We start from the raw sequence: 23,919 nt of genomic DNA on the forward strand, positions 1-23,919 counted from the left end.
AAAAAAAAAAAAAAAAAACGGTTGGTTTTCAACATAGTGTCTTGTGCATCTCATTGTTGCAACAATGCTCAATAGGAAATGTACTCATTACCTTGTTTAGATAACTATAACCCCTCTGTACAGCATTTTTACAATAAAAACATACAGAAAAATTAGGGAAGTGGGGGAGGGAAAGAGGGAAAAATGAGGAAGGAGGTAACAAGTTAAGCAAGAAACATACTCACTACCTTATGTATCTAGCTGTAACCCCTCTGTACATCACTTTGACAATAACATTAAAATTTTAGTAACACTGCTTGTTAAAATCAGACATTTAAAAATTACAGACTATATATACTTGTGAATGATTGATTTATATTAAGAATTTTATTAACTTTATGATTCAAAAAAATCTAATCCACATTCTACATGAGCAGGACCAGACTAAACATTAAAGTCTCAAGTTTAAAACTATATGTAGTATTTAATCATTGTTTATATTTATAGTTATTAATCAAGAGGGATTAATATGACATAATGTCATTATATTTCTCAAGGATTTACATCTATAAAGCTATCAGTTAAGAGACTAAAGTAAACCACCTTTCTTTGCTGACAACCTCTCAGGATATCCTGGTTCTGAAATGTTTGGATTTTTAAAATTATTTATTTATTTATTTATTGTCGGTAGTGGGTCTGAACTCTGGGCCTGGGCACTGTACCTCAGCTCTCCAGCTCAAGGGCAGCACCCTACCCTTGAGCCACAGCACCACTTCTGGCTTTTTTCTGCTTATGTGGTACTAAGAAATCGAACCCAGGGCCTCATGCATTCAAGGCAAGTGTTCTACCACTGAGCCACCTTCCCAGCCCCCTGTCTGATGTTTTTATGGGCCACTTTCTCTAACTAGCTTAGGTTGCCCACCCTTGGACACAAGAGGCACATACCACAGAATTAAGGGAAGGTGTGGGCCGAAGGGATTCAGAATATTGGAGGGGGTGCCAGTGATCAAGATGCATTCTATTCTAAATCGTTTTGTTATATGGTGCCTCCTTTGAACAACTACTTAAAGATAATTTAATTTTTTTAAAAATTCACTTGTATGATTTAAATTATTAGCTAACCATTGTATTGTTTCATGATTTTAATATACAAATGTAGAAATATATGGCCACAAACATGTTCATGTATTAAGTATGGCACAGAAAAACAAACGAATACTAGTTTATGACATGAACAATATCATAACACAGCAAGGAAAGATTTTGTTTTTGTGCAGCTCTAGGAATCTAGCCTTGCTCTGTAGAGGGAAGTCCTCTACAGAGCAACATTTCTGGCTTGAAAGATTTTTATAATGAGTTTAATTTTATTCTAATGTTATTATTATATTTTACATAAGTCATAACCTACATCATTTACACTTTTTACTTTAAAATCTGCCTAAATATAGTAAGATAATCATTATTTTTAAAAATAGATTTTTTTTGTCAATCCTGGGGCTTGAACTCAGGGCCTGGGCAACATCTCTGAACTATTTTGCCCAAGGCTAGTGCTCTACCACTTTGAGCATCATTTCTGGCTTTTTGGTAGTTGATTGAAGATAGTATCAGCCACCAGTAACCCTGCTTAAAATAGATTCTTAAGTGAAGATTAAAAAAATTTTTTTTCCAACTATGAAAACATTTGAATTCTTAGTATATATTCTAGTTTATTACATTTTTGATATATATTGTCTTACCAAATTCAGACTGTCATTTGGGCTTTGCCACCTTTCTTTAGTTTTTAGACTTACTATGGTATGTGGTAAGTTTTCTCAAAGCACGCTTTTCTTTTTTTTTAATTTTATTTTATTTAAAGCACGCTTTTCTTAATAGCAACTTATCTTTCTTTCTCTCTCTCTCTCTTACACACCCACACCCACACCCCCCATCCACCCTCGCCCCCACACACAGATCTGATAGTTCTGCTGGTTGGACTCAGAGTTTTGTGCATCCTAGCAGGCCCTACCACTTGAGCAACTCCACCAGCACTGTCTGCACTGGTCATTTTTGAGACAGGATCTTGCTTTATATCCATACCAAATTCGAATGGGATCCTCTGATTATGATTTTCCTACATAGCTGGGATGATAAGTGTGTGTCACTATACCTAACCGTTGGCTAAAATGGAATCTCACAAACTTTTTGCCCAGGATGACCTGGAACTACAATCCCAATCCACCTCCAAGCAGACAGAATTATAGGACTGAACCACATTCCCAGTATATTTAAAAATATACACTTTAGAGCTCTAAGATGAAATGAGTCATTGCATAAAAATAATTTATACCATTTTAAAGATAGCTAATTCAAATATGAGTACAACTTCAACTGAGCTGTTTAAATTTTTTGTTTGTTTGTTTATGTGGTACCAAGGAATCAAACCCGGGGCCTCATGCATGTTAGGCAAACACTCTACCACTAAGCCACATTCCCAGCCGCTCAACTGAATTTTAAGAACAAAAAATGTAACGTACTTTCATCTAATTACTAATTAAAAGAAATGCTAATTATTTAGTTGATTGATATCTGCCTGGTGTCATTTATCTTTTTCTTTTCCTCCAAGAACTAGAGACTTTATAATCTACTTATTCATATCTTTTAAAAAAAAAGAAGAAAGTGCAATAAATAAAAACACTTCATTTCAATTTGTTAGAATTAATTATTTAAAGAAGTTTTAGCTGAATTCATAAACTATTCCCATCCATCCTCTTTGCTGTGGTTTGGTAGTATTTTGGGGTTACAAAGATTATATATAAATTAATGTCATTATGTTGTGGTATAAATATCATAATAACATTTGTAACTTAAAAATAGGAATGGCTTATAAAGATAAACTTTAAATAGTATTTTGAACTTTCTATAGTACTGTTTAGGAAAGCAAGTATCTCCACATTAAGGTACAACCAAATATAAGTAAAGCAGATAACCATTTGTTCTAATTCAGAATAAAACAATTTTGTCTTTCCCATGTCTACATAGGTATTTTTCTCAATAAATCTTAAAATATTTACCACTCTAATCCTCATGGGATCCACACATAAAGTTCACACCAAAATGAGAAAAATGAGGTACAACAAGAACACACACATTAAAAAGCATGAAATGCAATGTTTATAGTCTCATGCTTTCACTTGGTTTCCAAACCCTGACAAACCTGGCTCAGATTGGTGTTGCTTTTTCGGCAATGGTTTATCATCACTTATTGTACCATTCCCCTTTTTCTGCTGGTCTTCCCATGTAACTTCTAGTATAAATCAAGAAAACAATAATCAGACCATGTCATAACCATTAATGTGCAAAATTACTTCAGAAACTGAAGGGTATTTTGGGAAGTATTTATCCTAAATTCTCACATATACTACATATTATGCAGCATAATATTTTAAATAGAAAAATGGAATATTCTTTTAATTTTTCATTATTTCAAAATCCAAAGCCTTAAGCTTTATTCATTATACTTCAGTTAAATTAATGAGTCCAAGGCATGGAGAAAATAATACCTAATGATAAAATGACTTCACAAATAATGGCCACTTATTTATTGATATTATTTAACACTAATTTTACTTTAAAAATAAAAATTTCACTACTTATTTTTTCTTGTGATAAAATTAAATGTTTATATGTAATTATAGAAAAATTTACATATATCATGAAACTATAAATTTCAATATATAAGAAAAATAGTTATTTTCTAATATACCTAGACCTCATAATTGAAAATATATATATTATAAAACAGTTGCACAGAAACTTGAAGCAGTAAGACAAAAATATTTACTAGTGACAAATTAGTATTATTGAATGCAACCTATTACATGATTTATCTAAGTTTGTCTATAATTATTTCTTTAGTGATACAAAACTCATTGCTTTAGCAAATGTATACTAGTCATCTACTATAATCCTTGCACAACTAGGTAATAGGGATATAATTGTATATAAAATATTCAGGACTCTATAGTCTCATAAACTGGTTTGTTGAATGGTAAGTCCTTTGAACTACTCCTTAAAAAATAATAAAAAATAATGTTAAGCCAGGCACCAGCTGAGAGATAAGGACCATGCTTTGAAACCAGCCCAAGAATGAAAGTCCATGAGACTTTTGTTTCCAATTAAGCACCAGAAATCTAGAAGTAGGGCTGTGGCTCAAAGTGATAGAGCACTAGCCTTGAGCAAAAGAGCTCAGAGAGTGTCCAGGCCCCGAGTTCAAGTCTCACAACTAATCAAGAAATAATATATATGTGTGTGTATATATATATATATGTATATAATTTTTGTTGTTGTTGTTGTTGGTCATGGGGCCTGAACTCTAGGCCTGGGCGTTGTCCCTCAGCTCTTCAGCTCAAGGCTAGTGCTCTACCATTTGAGTCACAGCACCACCTTCCGGCTTTTTCTGCTTATGTGGTCCTGAGAAATTGAACCCAGGGCCTCATGCATGCAAGGCAAGCACTCTACCACTGAGCCACCTTCCCAGCCCTATAAATAATATTTATATAATATCTATATAATATTTATATAATATCTATACAATTATATTTCCTTGAGAAAAACATAGCTTACAAACATCATAAGCAAGTAAAGTACATTTGGACTTAGACAATGGCAAGGGCAAAAAAGACAAACATGATCTGAGTAAGAAGGGAATGAAACATGAAAGAGATGATGACATTTTGGATAGAATAGCCAGGGGAGTCATTTCTATAAAATCAACTTCTGAGTAAAAATCACAAGAAACTAAGGCAGTTATATGAGAAGATATTTGAGGTAGAAACATGAAAATGTATATATTTTAAAGATGAAGTATGTCTGGTATGTTCTGGAGAAGTGTGGAGGTTACAGAAGCTGGAACATAGTGAACAAAGAAGACTGTAATAGAAAAGTAGGTTAGAACAGTACTGGAGATGGAAAGTGAGGGAGTACATATTATATAGTTCCTTGTTGGTATTATATTAAAGAGATGAACTGTCCACCACTCAATCTTGTTCTCAATAACCATACATTTTGTCACTTGCCTTTACTTTTATTCACATTTCTAAAGCTAACTGTAAGGCAAGTAGGCATTACTATGCACATTCTAATCTCACAAAGCTAAACTCTGCCATACATTATACTATGGTGCCTTATCTACCTTTGAGCATAAATGTTAGAATACTTGGGCATTTTATAATGTTGAAACAGATACATAGTTATATAAAGCCAATATCAAAAATAGAAACACTACACTGCAACATAAGATGTGTGATTTTCAAACTATTTTGTATTTTGTGTTAGGATTGATAATGTTTTCCAATTTTTAAAACTCAAATAAATGTTATTAATAATGGAAATACATTCTGGTCCAGAATCAACTATGTATTGAAAGGAAATAAACGTACTGTTTTTGAAATATTATTATATCAGGTGTATAATTTAACTCTTGATTCTCCACTTAGTAAATAATCTGATAAAGATAGGATATAGAATTTGAAAATAATAAACAATATGGATACAGATAGTCCACAATAATCAACTTCTAGTGGAAACAGAAATTCTAAGCCTCTTATAGCATTATACAAATTATCTAATAAATTCCAAGATACCAATTGTCTCCTTCTGTTACAAGAATGAAGGAACCATCTGCTAATTGGAAAATGTATTCTGTAGTAACACAAGAAACAACAGACTAGTTTTTCAATGTTGGGGGGAAAAAGAAACTCATTAATAAAAATATTTGTCGATACTGCTGATTGCCCTTTTGGTTATCTTCCAATAAACACAGATTTGTGCAAAAAATCAAGTGCCAAAGTAATCACTTCTAAAAGTTATTTCACCTTTCACCATTTCATAGTTTTTTGTTTGTTTTTGTTTTGTTGGTGGTGGGGCCTGAACTCTGGGCCTGGACACTGTTCCTCAGCTCTTCAGCTCAAGGCTAGCACTCTACCACTTGAGACACAACGCCACTTCTGCTTTTTTTTTCTTTCTGCTTATGTGGTGCTGAAGAATCAAACCCAGGGTCTCATGCATGCAAGGAAAGCATTCTACCACTGAGCTACCTTCCCAGACCCATTTCATAGTTTTTGATGTTTCAAAAAGTAGGTAACATGCTATATCTGAAGTGTGATTGGGTGTGTAAAGATACAAGTTGCTTACTTTAGAAATATGTTAATTGGTTGACACTATATTCTAAGGTGTGGAGAAAAATTTTAAATGTAACACTTTAAAATTTAAAATTTAACACCATTTTTGAGTTGATATCATAGTTAAAGATAAGCTGATAGAAGAGGTAATTGATATAACATTAGACGAGCCAGAATGTTGCCATTATTAAATAATAATTATTAAATAATAATAATGACTGTGTAGGCAAGATTTGTAAGTTCTTTGACTGAGAAAGCTGAAAAATTTGTAAGGTTTTTCCAGCTCTAACATTACAGAGCACCTCTTGATTACTATAATTCTACACATATTAGTAAAATTAGAACTTGTGGAAAAGTAACTACTACAGAGATGATGAAGGTACTGAGAGTTCACAGTTGTCCCCACAGATATACCTACTACTGTTAAACTCTACCTTAAAAACACCAAATGCTGGAGATACCACAATACCAGACTTCAACTTATACTGCAGAGTCATACAACAAAAACAGCATGGTACGGGTACAAAAGCGGACAGGAAGACCAAGGGAACAGAAAACACAAAATTAAAATCACACAGATGAAGCCATCTGATTTTTGACAAAAGGAGCCAAAAATATGCACTGGAGAAAAAGCAGCTTCTTCAACAAATGGTACTGCAAAAACTGGCAATCTACCTGCAGAAGAACCCTTATTTCTCACATATACAGTATTTTTTGGCAACTTTTCAAAAATGTGCTATGTCCCAGTTAATAACTAGATTAATTCAACATGAAGTTGAATTTTACAAAGTGGCTCTTTACCAAGTATTTGGTTCCACACATTGTATTCACTTTTTACAATTGAGTTCTCTCTTTCAGAAATTTTGATCAGTGTGGCTATAAACTCACAGACATGTTTATTTACCCATAGTTCTCTGTTAACATACATGGCAAGCAAACCATACTTAATACATTCTTTCAGCTTGACTTCCTGCTTTTTCACTGTATAAATCTGTCATTTATTTTATATTTCAATATGTAGTTTATTTAGGAAAGAAATATAGAAATGTCTTTAATAAAGTAAAGAGCTGTTAGTAATTATAAGAATAGAATAATTATCTCACTTAACAAAGAAAAATTTAACAAACATTACTGTAGTTGGTTCACAATGTAGCATTAGTGGCAATGAGAGAAATGTACTGATTTCCTTCTCTTAGATGAATGATCTTGGGTTAAGGGTCTTGATTCACACAGTTGCTAGACTGTTAAGATAGGCCTGAATCTAAAGTCCAAAAGTCCATATTCTTCCTCATATATCCTATCAATTTCCTAAGATTAAATTGCTTTTAACAACAAAGATAGTTTTAAGATTTTACTTAGGATGTCAGCTATGTATGTTCTTGAAAAGTGGCTGAAGTTTGCAAAAAGTTAGAAAGCAGAAGAGAGTTCTTTCTTAACTGATCATTCACTTGAGACTTTGGAACTACAGAAATCAGATGAACAGGGGCTAGGAAGGTAGCTCAGTGGTAGAGTGCTTGCCTTGCATGCATCTGGGGTCGATTCCTCAGCACCACATAAGCACAAAAAGCTGGAAGTGGCACTGTGGCTCAAGTGCTAGAGCACTAGCCTTGAGCTGAAGAGCTGAGGGACAGTGTCCAGGCCCAGAGTTCAGGCCCCACAACTGGCAAAAAAAAAAAAAGAAATCAGATGAACAAAAGGAGACAAAGAACAAATTAAAGGCTTCCAAAAAAGAAATGGACTGGTGGAGAAAGAATTTAGAAAATAACTGTTTATCTGGGATTTAACTCCCACAAGTGAATCAACTTGGAAATTATGAATGGGGAGAAAAAATCTGAAGTACACTTAAATGTACTTCTCTATTCTACCTTCTGCCTTACCTTAGGTTAACAACCGTTGGATTGAAATGCCCTGAATGGTCACCTATCTTTAGTCTTTTCTCTTTCAAGTTCATCCTGTTCAATCTCACCATGTTACATATCCATAAGCCAATATGATTAAATGTTCATCTTCAAGGAACATGCACATTTTACTGACATGTTAAAATATACCCGTTCTTCATTAATTTTGTACACACTGTCATTCCTATGTTTGAAAAGATATTTAGGAAGTATCTAACAAGTCTATAAAATTTATTCTAGGCATCAATCCAATTTAGGAGTTAAGCCACGAATGTGACATTCTATTTATACAACAATCATGTACAAGACTATAGAGAGGCAGCAAAATGAAACCAAGATCCTACAGCTATGTCTATACATAATCTGCCTACATATTATCTACTTCCTTTGAATGCTTTCAGAACAACCATCCATTACAATGACTCCCAAAGTTACTTTACCAGTTTTGATGTCTTTGTAACCTTTTTTGTTTGTTAGTTTGTTTCCCCTTCCCTTCCTCTTTCTTTTCCTCTTTCCCCCCCTTTTCTTTCCTACCTTCCTTTCTACCTCTTTCTTTCCTTTTTTTCTTCCCTCCTTCCATTCTCTTCTGTCCTTTGTTTCTTGTTTAAAAGGGTATCTATATTTATAATAATATAGGCAATTAGACATCATTACAATATTTCTTTTCATCTTTCCATTCTGTCTTTAAGTATATGAATTATTATACTTATTATTTATGTATATGAATTACTATTTTGTAGTAAATAGGATTTACTACAAAATTCTAACAGTAAACTAATCAATTATATTGTATCTAACTTTTCAAACCAAGCATTATTAACAATAACAAGATAAACAACTGACTGGATGGATACAACATGTTTTAAAACCATGATTTGGGGTTAAAATCCTCATAGGAGCCAGGTGCTGGTTGCTCATGCCTGTAATCTTAGCTGCTCAGAGGGCTGAAATATGCATAGTTCCAAGCCAGCACAGGCAGAAAAGTCCATGAGACTCTACTAAACTCAGAAAAAGCAGAAGTGGTGCTTTGGCTCAAGTGGTAGAACGCTAACCTAGAACAAAAAGCTCAGGGAAAGCACCTAGGCTCAGAAATCAAGCCCTAGGGGGCTGGGAAGGTGGCTCAGTGGTAGAGCACTTGCCTTGCATGCCTGAGGCCCTGGGTTCTATTCCTCAGCACCACATAAGCAAAAAGAAAAAAGCCGGAAGGGACAGCGCCCAGGCCCAGAGTTCAGGCCCCAAGACCGGACCCAAAAAAAAAAGAAAAAGAAATTAAGCCCTAGAACTTGGGAGAAAAATCCGTATAGGATATTGAGGACCCAGAGAAATTAAAAACTTGAAAAGGGTCAAAAACACTTAGATGTAAAATAAGTTGAAACCATCATGAAACTTGAAAAGTCCTAGCAGAGTAAACAGTTCTCTGACTTTGAGAAAACTTTTTTTTTAAGTTTTTGTACAGTTATTTTATACACATATTGAATTTATATAAATAAATTATATGAACTTTCTAACATATTATGAAATAGTTTAGGCTTCCATCTAATCTTATTAACTTCAATTATTTATTGTTTTTGAGATAGTTAATCAAGAATAGCACCAAAAATACTAATTTCTTTTTTTCTTTTTTTTTTTTTTTTTGGGTCCAGTCGTGGGGCCTGAACTCTGGGCCTGGGCGCTGTCCCTCAGCTCTTCAGCTCAAGGCTAGTGCTCTACCACTTGAGCCACAGCGCCACTTCTGGCTTTTTTGTTTCTGCTTATGTGGTGCTGAGGAATCAAACCCAGGGCCTTATGCATGCAAGGCAAGCGCTCTACCACTGAGCCACCTTCTCAGCCCCAAGAATACTAATTTCTAAACAAAATGAAAAAAATATACACACATATATTGAATAATTGGTACTAACATGGATTATAATCAGCTTTAACTTAACTTTAAGTTTAAAATTAATATCTTTAGATTGTACTAAAAATAGAAAGTTACACCAACAGCACTAAGAAATTATAGTAATAATAACTAACACCATATGAAGAGTATCGTTCAAAGCAATTTAATATACCAAGTTATTTTTATAAATAAGTATATAATTATCTCCACTGCAAGTAATGTTATTTAGAATGGATAGAATTCATCACTGTCATCTTCCAACATAACTATTACCCTACCATATGTTTTAGCATCCCTCTTCTCACAACTCAATTTTCTCCACTAACTTCTCATTGAAATTTGTATGTGATACCAGCTCAGTGTGCGCCCTCAATAATATTAACATTTTTATGTTTGATAGAAAATAACTTTGCAATGAGTGTGGGACAGTGAGGTTCCATAAGCATTACCAATATGAACTGCATACAAGATCAATGAAAATAACAAGAAAATAGAACATTCTAGAAGTAAATAGTGTGACAGTATTCTAGGCAAGTAAAGATCAAGAAACAAAAGAAGCTAGTGAGAGAGAACATTATATTAGTTAGTAAATGTCTTTAACCTAATGACTTAGTATCTTAACATATTAAAAGTCACTTGAATACAAAATGTCATTAAAAGTAATTGAAATGCTTTGCATCTAATCACTGACTGAACACTTAGGAGGAAATATTTTCGTCTTTCAGTTCACTGATCTGTATTTAATACATCAAAAGTTTCCTTATCAAAATTCAGCAAAAACTATGAACATCAATTTTAGATAAGAATATAAACATGTAATTGAATGTTAAGAACTCTTAAATTTTGATTGATTTAAAAATATACACATGTTTTATAATATTTGACTTAATTTTGTTCAAATTTTTACCTTATTTTTACCTTTAAAATCATCTTAGTACCCATATTAATGGATAATATTGAAGCAACAAAAATTTAAATTAATTTCAGTTATAATTGGATCTTACATAGTACATCATAAATATTACTATTAAAAGATGAAGACAAGAAAAAAATATATTGATTATTGACCATTTCATCTGACTATGGCACAAAACTATTCACACCTTAATTTGGCTCAATTATAAGAACCAAATATTACAATAAAATGCTAATTTTTATGTAACATTTTAAGATGTTGACACTACAAATCAATGTATGAAACCATATTTGGTTATCGATTACTTCAAAACATACAGTTCCTATTACTGTGAGTTTAGTTGAATTATTTATGTTCATTATTATTTCTGTTCATTATTTTGATCTCATAAGTGTTTTATTTTTTACTTTAAAACTGTACTTTTAAATATTTTAAAGAGGTTCAATTTAAAAACATTTCTGAATCAAAAATATCTGTATTGTGCTTTTCTAAATGAGTAATAACCTATCACCCCTATTTCCCCAGAAGCTTGCAACTTAATATAATAAAACAATGCAAACCTTTCAATTTTATCATAAATATTTGACTAACACAGGATTATAGGAAGATTAATATGAACTTTAAAGATTGATTTTTATTAAGAAATAAAAAGATCATATGCTTAAATATTGGATAACTTAAATTGGGATGAATACTTGCATTTATACTTCCATAAATTAAGGAAGTCTATTCACAATTACAAATATTAATGAAGATATATAACATATAAAAAAACAATTAATTTTATTTTAGACTTGCCTTTTTTCCCATTATTAGGTAGGCTTGGTGCTTTATCCCCATTGTCTTTGTCATTGAAAACAGACAATAATGAATAATAATTAAGGTCATTAAAATCCAAATAAAAAAACCAAGCACTGCAAAAGGAAAAAAATCACACACTAGAGAAATCCATGCATTAAGCATGACACACTAATGAACACAGAATCAAGCATATACTTCCTACAGAAAAAGGAATAGAAATGAATATGTATGCTTTTATGCTAAATGCTCAAATGAAGCAGTTTAGTAATTAATTAAAGATGAGACAAAATGGCAAACTGATTCAACAAATGAATTCCATTATGTTAATGGAGCTAATATAAACAAAAGTGATACTGTATTGCTGATGTCCTCAGATAAATGCTATCCTCAAAAATAATTTCACTTTTGGAGCCAATTAATGAGTACTGTGAAAATTTTCAGTATGAAAATTTGTATGAACTAGTCTGAGACAGAGGGAACAGATGAATGGAAACATTGTTCAGCTATATGAAAATGAAATTCACCTTTACAATATTCCATAAAATGTTAGTCCTATAACATTCCAGAAAAATAGAAGATGTGGGAAACTCTAGAATTTAGAATATTAGATATTCAGAATGGAGAAAGTTATACATGTCTATAGCTATGCAATTAAAATTGCCATTCTTTTATGTTATCATATATATCCTGATAATGTTTCTTATTTCAATGACTCTAAAAAGTTACAAATATTTAGCAATTTGCACCTTAAGGTATTTTAGCTTTAAAAAGTATAAAGCTTCAGAGAATGCATCCATGAAAACACATATCATAAATAATGTGTGTGTATGTATGTGTGTGTGTGTGTGTGTGTGTGTGTACAATGGCATTATTTTCTCACAATGATAAGGAGAAAAAAGTCCATAAATTACACTCAATATAATGAAAATCAACTGAGTATTTGGTAAAATTAAACTTAAAGTTAGCCTATACTGTTCCAAAATTTTAAAATTTAAAACAACTTGACAGATTACAAGAGTTTTGGATTCAGTTCTGATTTCAATAGAAAATAGTGAAAATTTGATACAGCTTCTGTAAAGGAATTCCTAGTCATATAGTATTTTGTTGGTGTATAAGACTTTCAAGAACATTCTGACCAAACGTAGCAAAATTATGATATATAATTTAACATGTTACAAAGCACCAGAAATGAAGGAGCCCTTTAGAAGGAGGACACTATAAGAGGTAATTATAACTATTAATAAATCTTTCTGCAATACTGAACTTTGAGGAAGAAGAGGAACAAACAAAAAGTTAGTTGTTCTTAGGAAATAAAATAGTGGGAAAATAAACATTTTCTCTTAGAGCTATTAGGGATTTACATTCTATTGTATAGTTCATTATCAGTTATCTCTAGATTAAAAATGTTAAAGAGGAGCTAGAGCTTCCTTTACTCAGTGTAAACCTGGTAAAATCCATTTTCTAGTTAGTACTTAATAATATTATTAAATGAGTAACTGATTTTAAACTAAAGATCAGAGAAAGGATAGGTGTGTATTTTGGTCAAAAGCACTCTGTGTAATTCTGATTTGATTAAAATATTAAGGAAAATATTCAACAAACTTGGTAAGTTAATTTGGCATATTGTTACCCAGATAGTTTATATTCTTCACTAACAAAATCACATAATTAAAAATAAATATTAAAAAATGTGTTATCTCTTGTATATTTTCAATATAGAATCCAAAGTCTTATGTAAAATTAAAAAGGTTAAACTTATAAGAAAGTTAACTTCTTAATTAAGACACACAGACAGACCTGCCTTGACCTCTTCTCCCTGCTTTTTCACCCCCTCTTCTTCCACATGCCCAGTTTCTTCATTAACTTCTGTGTTTGAACAGGTAAAGAAAAAGATAATACCACATAGGTGTGTTCATCACTTTTAAATGAATACAAACAATACTCAGGATGATATAAACAAGTGACTACAAGATGAACACATCATTTTAATGCAAATAATTTTACTACTAGTAAAGTTACTATTAGCATTGTCTACTTTTATGGAGCTATGGATTTGTAAGTGAGAAGTTGTTTATATTTGCAGTAAAGTCTAAAGTATAATAAGTATCTGAGTAACTATGTAACATGGGTAAAGCACCTTGTCTATAAACGAAGTATATTATTAGAAAACAGTAACATAACATTTCTTCTGAAGAAACAAAAAAAACTCAACATAAATTATTATACTTTTATAAAATGATAGTACATCAAAGTTAGGGGAAAGCAATCATAATAAATAATGTCTTACATTTGTGGAATAAATTATTTTTCTGGTTTTCAGGTAAAAAATTAAAAATAATAGTATCATAGGATAAAATTTTCAATTTATTTAGTTAACAGATAATGAAAACTTATGAATAGGGTTCAATCATGCTTTAGCTGCTAAAGATGATTACAAAGTAAGATTTTAAATTACAAGTTCTAACAATTAACTTTTTAGGAAATTATCTAAGTATAATTTGATGTAAACCATCAATTGATAATCTATGTTGGGTTACTAAACCTTTAACATCATTTAGAAGTTGAAGACCTTGATAAGAGTTATATAACTCTTTTAAAAGTACAGAAAAGTATACAATTATGTATCTACTAAAGTCTCTATGTTAACATTTGTGTTTAAAAATCATCCATACTATTAACTAAAATAAAACAAATGAAAAAGAAAATTATGACTGGACCTATGAATGAAAAATTATTATTTTAATGGGTTCACAGACAAAAAGAACAACAAAACTGGTAAAAAGATTGTTGATAAGCCTCTGAATCTCATCAACCCTTACTTTAGTTTCATCAGTGTGTCTGGTTTTCTGGCATATTTAATATAAGAAAGATTAGATGGCTATTTATATCTTACGAGAGAGGGTACTAAAATTGGTTTTAGAAAATTTTTTATAAATTAAATGCTTCTGACTTCATATATAAACAAATTTATTTAGTAATTATGCTTACAAATCCTGATAACATGTGTTCCGTATATATTACCGAAAGTAAATGAAAAGTAATTTAAAATTACAGGTTCTCAGTTTTTTGCAAATTGTTGAAAATTATAGCAATATTGCTGAAATCTTGTAATTCAGCATAAGACAATTAACTACAGCATCACTGGGTTGTCCAAAGTAATAGTACACAATAGAAAGAGGAACAAAACATAAGTTGGTTATTATTTGCTTACAACTAACCAAGGACACAACTTTTATCAAGAAGTTATATAACTGAATAAAAACATTGCTGCTTAAATGTGATGTTTAGAACTTTGTTACAAATGTGTTACAGGAAATAAATTTTAGTATAAACATATAAAGAATGATGAGATTTTTAGTAGTATTTTATATACTAGTTGAGTAGCTTTTCAATTTCGAAATAAATATTGAAGGCATTTATTCAACAAATATTTATTCGGGGCCTACAAAGTGCCAGACATTATTCTATGTGCTAGAGATTCATCAGCCAACAAAAGCTAATAATTTTAGAATTAACTGGCAGAGGATTCTCTTTATTATCCTACTGAATGTATGACACTTTATATATCAACACTCTGTTTTTCACATTGAGGTATAATGTGGTGCTTGATAATAAAAGCAAAAAAACATTTAATTTTTATGCACTATGTAAGCAATTTTGCTACAACAGAAAAAATGATGTAGGAAATATAAACCACAACCACCAATTCAACAACTTTCTTTTTTGAGAAAGCCCAATTTAATAATTAAAGTATCATCATAAAACAAAATGAAATATATGATGATAAATACAGCTATACTATTTGTACATTCTCAATGACATAAACACAGACTGCAATCGATATCTCTAGTTAATCTCATGAAAATCTAGAATCCTGCTTTTAAGGCAAATTAAATCTCTTAAAAGTAAATATCTTAAAAAAGTAAAAATAAATATTTACCCATCAAATAAGTTAAGTTCTGTATTCTTACTTGATGAATCAAAGCAATTTAATGTCTTGGTATTATTCTAACTAACATAAAATTTGAATAATTTATCAGAAACCATAAAAAATAATTTTACTATATATAAAACTATATAATGAAGGGACATCAATTGCAGTTGGGTTTATTTTTGCTTACATAGCCCCCCAAAAGGCTGTCAGCACAAAACAAACCCTCCTTTATGTACAGACCTTCATAAGGTTCTATCTCCTTGACTCCATTGTCTAGGGAAAATAATAACAACAACAACAAAAAAGAATAGAAAAAAGGAAAAAAAGGTAGGGAGGGGGGAACCAAAGCACAAGGGTTAAAAACAACAGAAATTTCCAAAGTCAAAGAATGTACAGTTTATCAAAGAAAAGTTAAATGGTGATTTAAATATGAATATACAGCTTTGAAATTATACCCATAAACCAAATAAAAGGATCATATTAAATAATGTTAAAATTATTATATTGTTATTCATGCTATTAGAGGCCTTTTTACAAAAATTTATAGGTATTTGAGGAATATGTTCATGTGCACATCAGCAAATATTGCTTCTTATGCAAAAATTGAAATTATTAAAAATATCAGTACAACATGCATCTTTTTTTGTATATTCATGATTACCTTTTCTTGTACTCCAGTTTTGAGAAGGATCACCAATGTTGTGCATCAGCTAACCAGTCCTTTGCAGTGTGTGAAAATTGATTTAGCTAGTTACTAATAAACTTTATGTAATTATGAACAATTACATAAACTTAGTTGCAAAGAAGTATTTCAACTACTATAATCAAGATAATATTAAGTTTACTTTTTAAGTGCATTTATTCAAATTTGAAAAATAAGAGCAATTAAAAGCTTATTTTATCTTCAAGTAGCATAAATTTTACATGCAAAATATATAACAGAATTCACAAATACATTTATTGTCATTGTCCATTGCAGCCAAGGCATAGCAAAAGATAACCAACACAAAAGTAATAAGAAATCTTGATTCACCTTAGCTTCCATGTGTATTTCCTATATGACATAATTAGAAATCAGACTTACTTCTTTCCAATGTTCCCTTTGGTGGAAGCTGTGGAAGCTGTCGGCCCCTTCGTCCTGCCACTGGAGTACTTGATGGGCTTGTCTGCACAGATCCAGTACGAGGGTGAGACCTACAACATACATCATTAATATTTATTTTCAGTATATGGAATTAAATACTTTAAATACAGAGGGCTCATAGGACGGCTGTATAAGTGCAGTTTTAAAAGAGGTTTAGCTGCTGATTAAAACGTTAGGGAAACATGACAAAATATGGATATTTGAATGGTTATTTGAGTAGCAAAAGATGCTTGTATTTTTTGTGTAATATGCACACATACACACATACATGCACACAAAACCTTACAATAAAATTCATGGACTTGTTAATGTAAGTTAGTGTTCTACTCATGTGAAAGTAAAAGGAGAATTTTGAAGCAAAAAAAAAAAAAAGTAATGTTACTTTCCTTTTTTTTTTCTTCCAGATTTCAAACTCTTAACACTAACCTTCCCTTGATCTAAAGAGATTTTTACTCAGGCTTACTTGAACTATTCCATGGTTAGAAAATATGTAATGCAACTACAACTAACGCCCGAACAATTCAAAATTCATTTAGAGAAAATGTATGATATTAGTGTTGATAGAAAGTAAATACTATTTAGTTTTACTTATTGACATAAGATGACTATTAGAAAAGTGATGTCTAATGAACACAAAGTAACTTCTCACTCTGAAGGGAAAGAATACTTAGGGGATTTATCTCGGACTTCTAATTAATGAAAATCACAAAACAGATGAAATCAGGACAGTTAATAAACAAATTACAATGATATGACACACTATTATATCCATTGAATATAAGTAGTGTGTTTACACTGAAAAGGTTAGTATTGACTGGTATTAGTGATCAGCCAAAGATGATAGAAAAGACCATTTAGCTGTTGGAAATATAAAATGGTGTGCTGGTGGGGCAAAAAAGGGAAGTTAGTCTGATTGATTTATCTTTCACCTCGATAAGGCAGGTGAAGGAGGGGCAGATCTTCCCGTCATTAATGAAGGCATCGACCTCATGAGGTTTGTATCAGGACGTTCAGTGGATCTGGAGCGGGTGGTGGTCCGCTCAAGGAGAGGCCGTTGTTCTGTTGATCTGGATCTGTGATATGGCTGTCTATCTGCTGCTTCACAATCCCTGAAACGTTAGTCAAAAAGCAGCTCAGTTGATCTTTAGTGCCCTTCTGCTATTTGGTTATGATGCATCATACTGATTTTGAAAATGGAATTGTTTAAAATTATTAAGTATGTAAACAGAAAATTTCCCCAACATAGTCTGCAAATTCTTACTGAATTTAAGAATTTCTAAAGAACTAAATTTAGTTTGCCTTTAATAGCAATTTCCAATGAAGGTAATAGGAATTGCCCAGCTATGCCCAACAAAAATCCAAACTGCCTCCTTTGCAAAATTAATTTCCTAATCAAATAATGTGAAGCATAATTCAATGATTTTTCCTAATGTTTTCAAGGGTGTCAAAAATCTTATAGATATTAAGTCTCAAACTTGCAAGGCTGTGTATTATATTAACATACCAACAAGATACAAAAAGGCTTCTTGCATAATTATAATGCACTGGAAAATTTAACCATTCAAACCAAAGAATGAAAATGAGGTTGTAGGAAAGTAGGGCCACTTTGAAGTATGTAGCCACATGTAAATATGACTCCAAAAGACATCACTCTGTAGAGAACTGGTAATCAGCTATCTATCTCAAAGCACTTTAGCTATACCAACTGTTGCAGAATGGATATCAATTGCCTGAAATAATAATTCTGAAGCAATGTGATCTCTCTGACCATAAATATATCTAATATACATCTAATACTAAAACTTAATCCATGGAATAGTTAATCCATAGAAGGAATAAATTTAAGTCACCCTTCAATAATGATTTTTAACTTCTGGAGCCTAAGATAATACTTATCTAACATGACTAATACATGTTTTCTGGTAACCAACCCCACAATTTGTAAGACAATTCTAAAGAGAGTAAATCTGGCTCTAAAACACAAACATAGTACACATGTCAAAGTATACTTGAAGTTATTACCTCCTTGCCCAGTTGCCACAACACAAATGGAAATGCATTAACCTTATCAAGGAATTCCACTTTACCTACAAATTCTGTAAATTTTATTTTCAAAAATGAAAAAATTGTAAACAATTTCATACCCTGGGATAACATTACAAAATTGTAGGGTAACATTTGTGATTTCATAAATATTAAGTCTGTGTATCACAATGTGATTAGCTAAGTTTAGTATTTTCATGTAAACTCATATATAATCCTCAATTATAAGTGAGAGAAATGAAAATGTGACCTTATACTGCAAAAATCATAATTTATTTTTCTACAAAACACAGTTTAGAGAGAATACTTGTTTGGAAAAAAATCCTCACTTTGTTATCTGTTTTTAGCATACACACCTATCTTCATCAGAATAGGCAATTAAACTCAAAGAATGATGTATCCATGAGCCCTTCAATTTCTAAAAATTAATTTCTCAACTTATCAAATTTCTAAATCTTTAAATTTTAAATCAATGTAAACTTTTTAACAAATGTTTCTCATATAATGTGGAGGCAAAACTTATTGGAATATTTACAACTATCTCAACTGAAAATAATATTTAATTTATCTAAAATTTGATATATTCTGATTCAATGAAGCAATTTTTTATGTGGGAAGGAAATTGCGGAATATCTAGTCTCAAGGCTTACATACTGAACTATTTTTCATACTTGAGATATATTAGTTATTGTGAGATGCAGGGAATTACTTCAAATGTCTTAACCTGCCCTATATCCTCCGAAAGGTACCTCTGTTTAGAAGTACCTCGATTGAAAGGGGAAAATCCCTTAGTAAACAACCCCTTTAGTAAAAAAGTTTTTGAGAGTTATAGTCAGTCTTTGAAATTCTATTTTTCTTTTTATAATGATCACAATGTGAGATGAAAATATGGTCATCAGTGAGGCACACAAGGGAACCACAGCAGAAGGCAGACTTCTCACAAAATGTCCAGTTACAGTTAAGACAAGAGAAACCTACTAGAATTTGGGGTTCTGCATTGACTAAGCAGGTGCTCTGGTGCTTGAAATATGCTTCCATCACTTTTGCTTTATTTTTAAATTAATATTGATTTATTAATAAATATTTATAATGACCTCAGTTATCTCAATCTATGCTTAAACATGTCTCCTTTATAGTTAGTATGAGGGGAAAAATTCATTTTTACATTTTAATCTTCAAATGGTTATACTAAGGGGCTATAATTTAACATGTCTGTTTATGTATCCAGTGCATCTTCATCAGAGTCAACCCTCAATTATTCTCCTCATCCTCCCCACCCTTTCCTCTTGAGTCTTAAAGTTTTCCACTTCCATTTTCACATATGTACATTGAGAACTATATCTTTCCCCGTTTCCTGTTCTATGTATCTACTCCCTTCCCACTAGTCCTTCTCATTCAAATTATGTTTCAGTTCCTGATATTCTTTTGTTATTTGTTCAAAAGGTTTACTCCATGAAGTTTCACTCCTGCATATATTATATATTTTACTCAATTTAATTGAGTATATATACATATACATATGTGTGGTGTTGCATATGCCTATGTATGTTGTTATATGGAGGCTGTATTTTGGGCCTGAGATCCACATTTGAGAAAATATGGGCCTTTTGTCTTTGGGGGGCCTAGTTTACCTTGTTCAGAATGAAGTTTTCCAGATCCATTCATTTTCCTGCAAATGACATAAATTCATTCTCCTAATGGCATATATATGTATATAATACATTAATCATATATTTCATAATATATAATATGTAATGATATATAATATACACATATATATGCAATGGAATTTTATCTTATACCTGTACACACACATGGACATCTGGAATGTTTCCTAACTTGGCTATTTGTGATGAGTACTGCAATTAATATAGAAGTGTAGTTGTCTTTGTTATAACTTATCCCATAGTCTTTTGGATAAATGTCCAGTCTGGTAACACTAGTGCACAGAGTATGTTTGGTTTTTTAAGGAATCCCAATACCAATTTCCACAGTGGTTGGACTAACTTATATTACCACCAACATAGTATTAGAAGCCCTTCTTTTCTGAATCAAGACCAGCATTTGTTGTTCATATTTTTGATAATAGCTTTTCTGACTGGAGAGAGATAGAATATCAACATTTTGTTTGTATTTCTTTTATGGCCAAGGATATTGAACATTTCTTCATGTATTTATTGGTCATGTACTTTTTCTGAGAAGTCTCTGTATAGCTCCTTTCATTAGCTGGATGTTTTAGGCTTCTGGTATATTCTGTTTATTAGAACCTTGTTGCACATATATCTGGCAAACATACCCCTTACTCTTTAGGCTGTCTTTTTGCTTTAGTAACTATATCCTTTGTTATGTAGAAGTTTTAAGCTTGATGCCATCCATTTGTCAAGGCTTTTTCCCATTTGCCATGACCCTTGAATTCTACTCAGGAAGCTTCTGCCTATCCCAAAGAGTTCTAATGTTTCCTCTACTTCTTTGTGTAGTAATTTTAAGGTTACAGTTCTTATATTGAACTCTTTGATTAACTTTGAATTGATATTAATACAAGGTAAAAGACAAATATAGTTTCAGTTTTCTGCATGTGGATGATAAAATTTCCCAATGCTATTTATGAAAAAAGCTGTCTTCTTTCCAAGAAATACATTGGCTCCTTTGGCAAAAAAAAAAAAAAAAAAAAAACACATGAATATAAGTATATGTTTAATTTTGTGTCTTGTATTCCATTCTTCAGGTCTGTTTTTGCTCATACATTTTTTAACTCATTGACAGCCCAACTTACTTCCATCTAACCTAAATAATTTCTATTCCTCTTTTAAGATACAACTAAATTAATGGCTTCTAAATGAAATCTTTGCATAAAAATCCAGCCAACAATCAATGTCAGCTATTCCTCAAGATGCTGTATAGCTACAAGTAGAGCTAAGCAGCATGCCAGAAAAGTAATTAGAAAACAGGGATATGTTTTAAAATCAGAAGATATATTTATGTTATTATCAAGGGTACTAATTAATGAAGGGTAACTTGATAATTCATTCTAAATAAGTCTGCTTAAATATTGAGTTTACTTTAAAATGTAACATGAAGCAAAGATATTTCTGTACTTGTCAGGATAGCTTGTCAAGAAAAATACTTTAATTCCTAATACTAAGTAACATCTGTTTCCTGAAGTAATAACAAATGATTTTAGTAAACATTTAAGCCTGTACACTTCTGTAATACTGGTAATTTTTCATGTTATAGTCTTGAGGTGGAGATACCACTAAAAGCCTAGACTTTTCCAATAAACTGGACTGAGACTGAAAATGAACATGTTCTATTAACTGCATTTACCACATTTGGAAAGAAGAATACTAGGATAAGAGTAATACTACCTTGCAATCCAGACTGAAAAACTGGACAATTATATATTGGTACCACTTTCTTATTTCATATTCTTCATTATAAAGGTCACATTCCCTTTCAAGGGTTCAACTACTTTGGCTAAATTACAGAGAATTTTCACATCTTAGTTCAAGTCATTTTTTTCCATGAGAAACAAGACTAGTCCAGACTTGAAATTCATAAAAAAGAAACACAATATGGTAAAAGAATTGAAAAAAGTCTTAACAATAAATTTCACTTATGTATATACAAATAAGTAAAAAGACCAATCAAGAGATAAAAGAATAAGAAAGGTGTATGTACTTTGGGAGTCTGAGTTCAATAAAATTTGAATTTAGTTATCAAAGATAACACAAGTTCAAGTGATGATAATGTTCAAAGAACAGCTTATGGGAATGACTGACTGAAGTCATATTTGAGCTAAAGCTCATTATATTTGAGATAGTTAAAGAATTAAGTGGTTGCTGTATAAATATTTCAGGAGAATGCTAACATTACTCAGGCTGACATCAGCAATTATGAAACAGAAGAAAACTAAAGGTAAGTGCTAAAAATCAACAGTGAATTAAATACCATAACCATAACCAAGAGGTCAACAGATGATGGAAACAAAAAGTCAACAGATGGTGTAAACATGAAAGGATTAGGGGATAACTGTGCTGAGCTATATTACATATGAAGTCATAAAGGTTAAAGATACTACTGCAGAACATTATGGAAATAAATACATGACAACAGATAGTTGACTAAACAAGGTTTTATATCTTTTACAGATGCATATGAAAAAGTCAGTCTAGGAATCTCATAGTAGATTAAGATGGAAGTCAGAGGGGTGACTAATTTAGAAGGGTAGAATGAACAACAATAATGAAAGTAGCTTCAAAAACAACAACAAAACGACAAAGGAAACCTGTAAATTCAAAATCACTTTTGTGGAAGAGGCACAGGCTGCAATAGTGAAGGAGAGTATAGGGAGATGTATGGTAAATGCTCTGGTTCTCAGTTTGAGGAATAGATTCACGAATGTCATTTTATATACATTCTTTTTTGTGAAACAAAACAGTCATTATACCAAAACCCTAATAATGATAAGATGAAGGGTATTATTTCAAAAGTTAGCTGAGTAATGCCTTTTGTATAAAGTTTACCCAAATGATCTACAATTTGTTTTCTAAAACAATTTTTCCTGTGTTATATTTTTATGTTAATACTGACTTCTTATTTCCTTACCACAAACCAAATTGTGGCATAGAAAGACAATTCATACAAGTCCCATTCAAAAAGAGAAGAGTTAGACTGAGGTTGATAATTCAGATAAGCATATGAAATTGATAACCAATATAGAATAGATCAAAATTTCAGTTTATCTTCATTAGTGAATTGAAAACTAAATAACATAAAGCAAATAGTCATTAAGAACTACACTAAAAAACACTAAGTATAAATTAGATAACACTGCATATGACTGTCACTTAAAATGAAATGAAGAGGGAGGGACATACAAAGCAACAAAGAAATAATCTTATAAATGTGTTAGAAACAATCGACTGAAAGAAAAAAAAATCTGAATATATACCTTAGGGTTCATTTCCCTAACATCAACTTATCTGACCTTTTCTGCTTGACTCAGACATATACTAGTTATTGCAAATAAGGGAAACCATGGACCTATGTTTCTTTGCACCTGGATTACTTCATTTAATATAATTTTTTCCAAGTCTTTCCATTTCCTAACAAATGGGGCAATGCCATTCTTTCTGATGGAGGCATAGAATTCCATTGTGTATATATA

General features: G+C 31.4%; 1 protein-coding gene across 1 annotated transcript in view; it reads right to left on the reverse strand.

The window, feature by feature from the left end:
• The window catches only part of Rims2 (regulating synaptic membrane exocytosis 2), a 281,763-nt gene that overhangs the window by 138,781 nt on the left and 119,063 nt on the right, over positions 1-23,919 (reverse strand). The window contains 2 exon segments of the mRNA XM_013012421.1: positions 16,650-16,759; positions 17,639-17,818. Of these exon segments, the coding sequence (XP_012867875.1) occupies positions 16,650-16,759; positions 17,639-17,818 (290 nt within the window).

The sequence above is a fragment of the Dipodomys ordii genome, unplaced genomic scaffold (genome assembly GCF_000151885.1).
Source record: "Dipodomys ordii isolate 6190 unplaced genomic scaffold, Dord_2.0 Scaffold17, whole genome shotgun sequence".
Classification (NCBI taxonomy): domain Eukaryota; kingdom Metazoa; phylum Chordata; class Mammalia; order Rodentia; family Heteromyidae; genus Dipodomys; species Dipodomys ordii.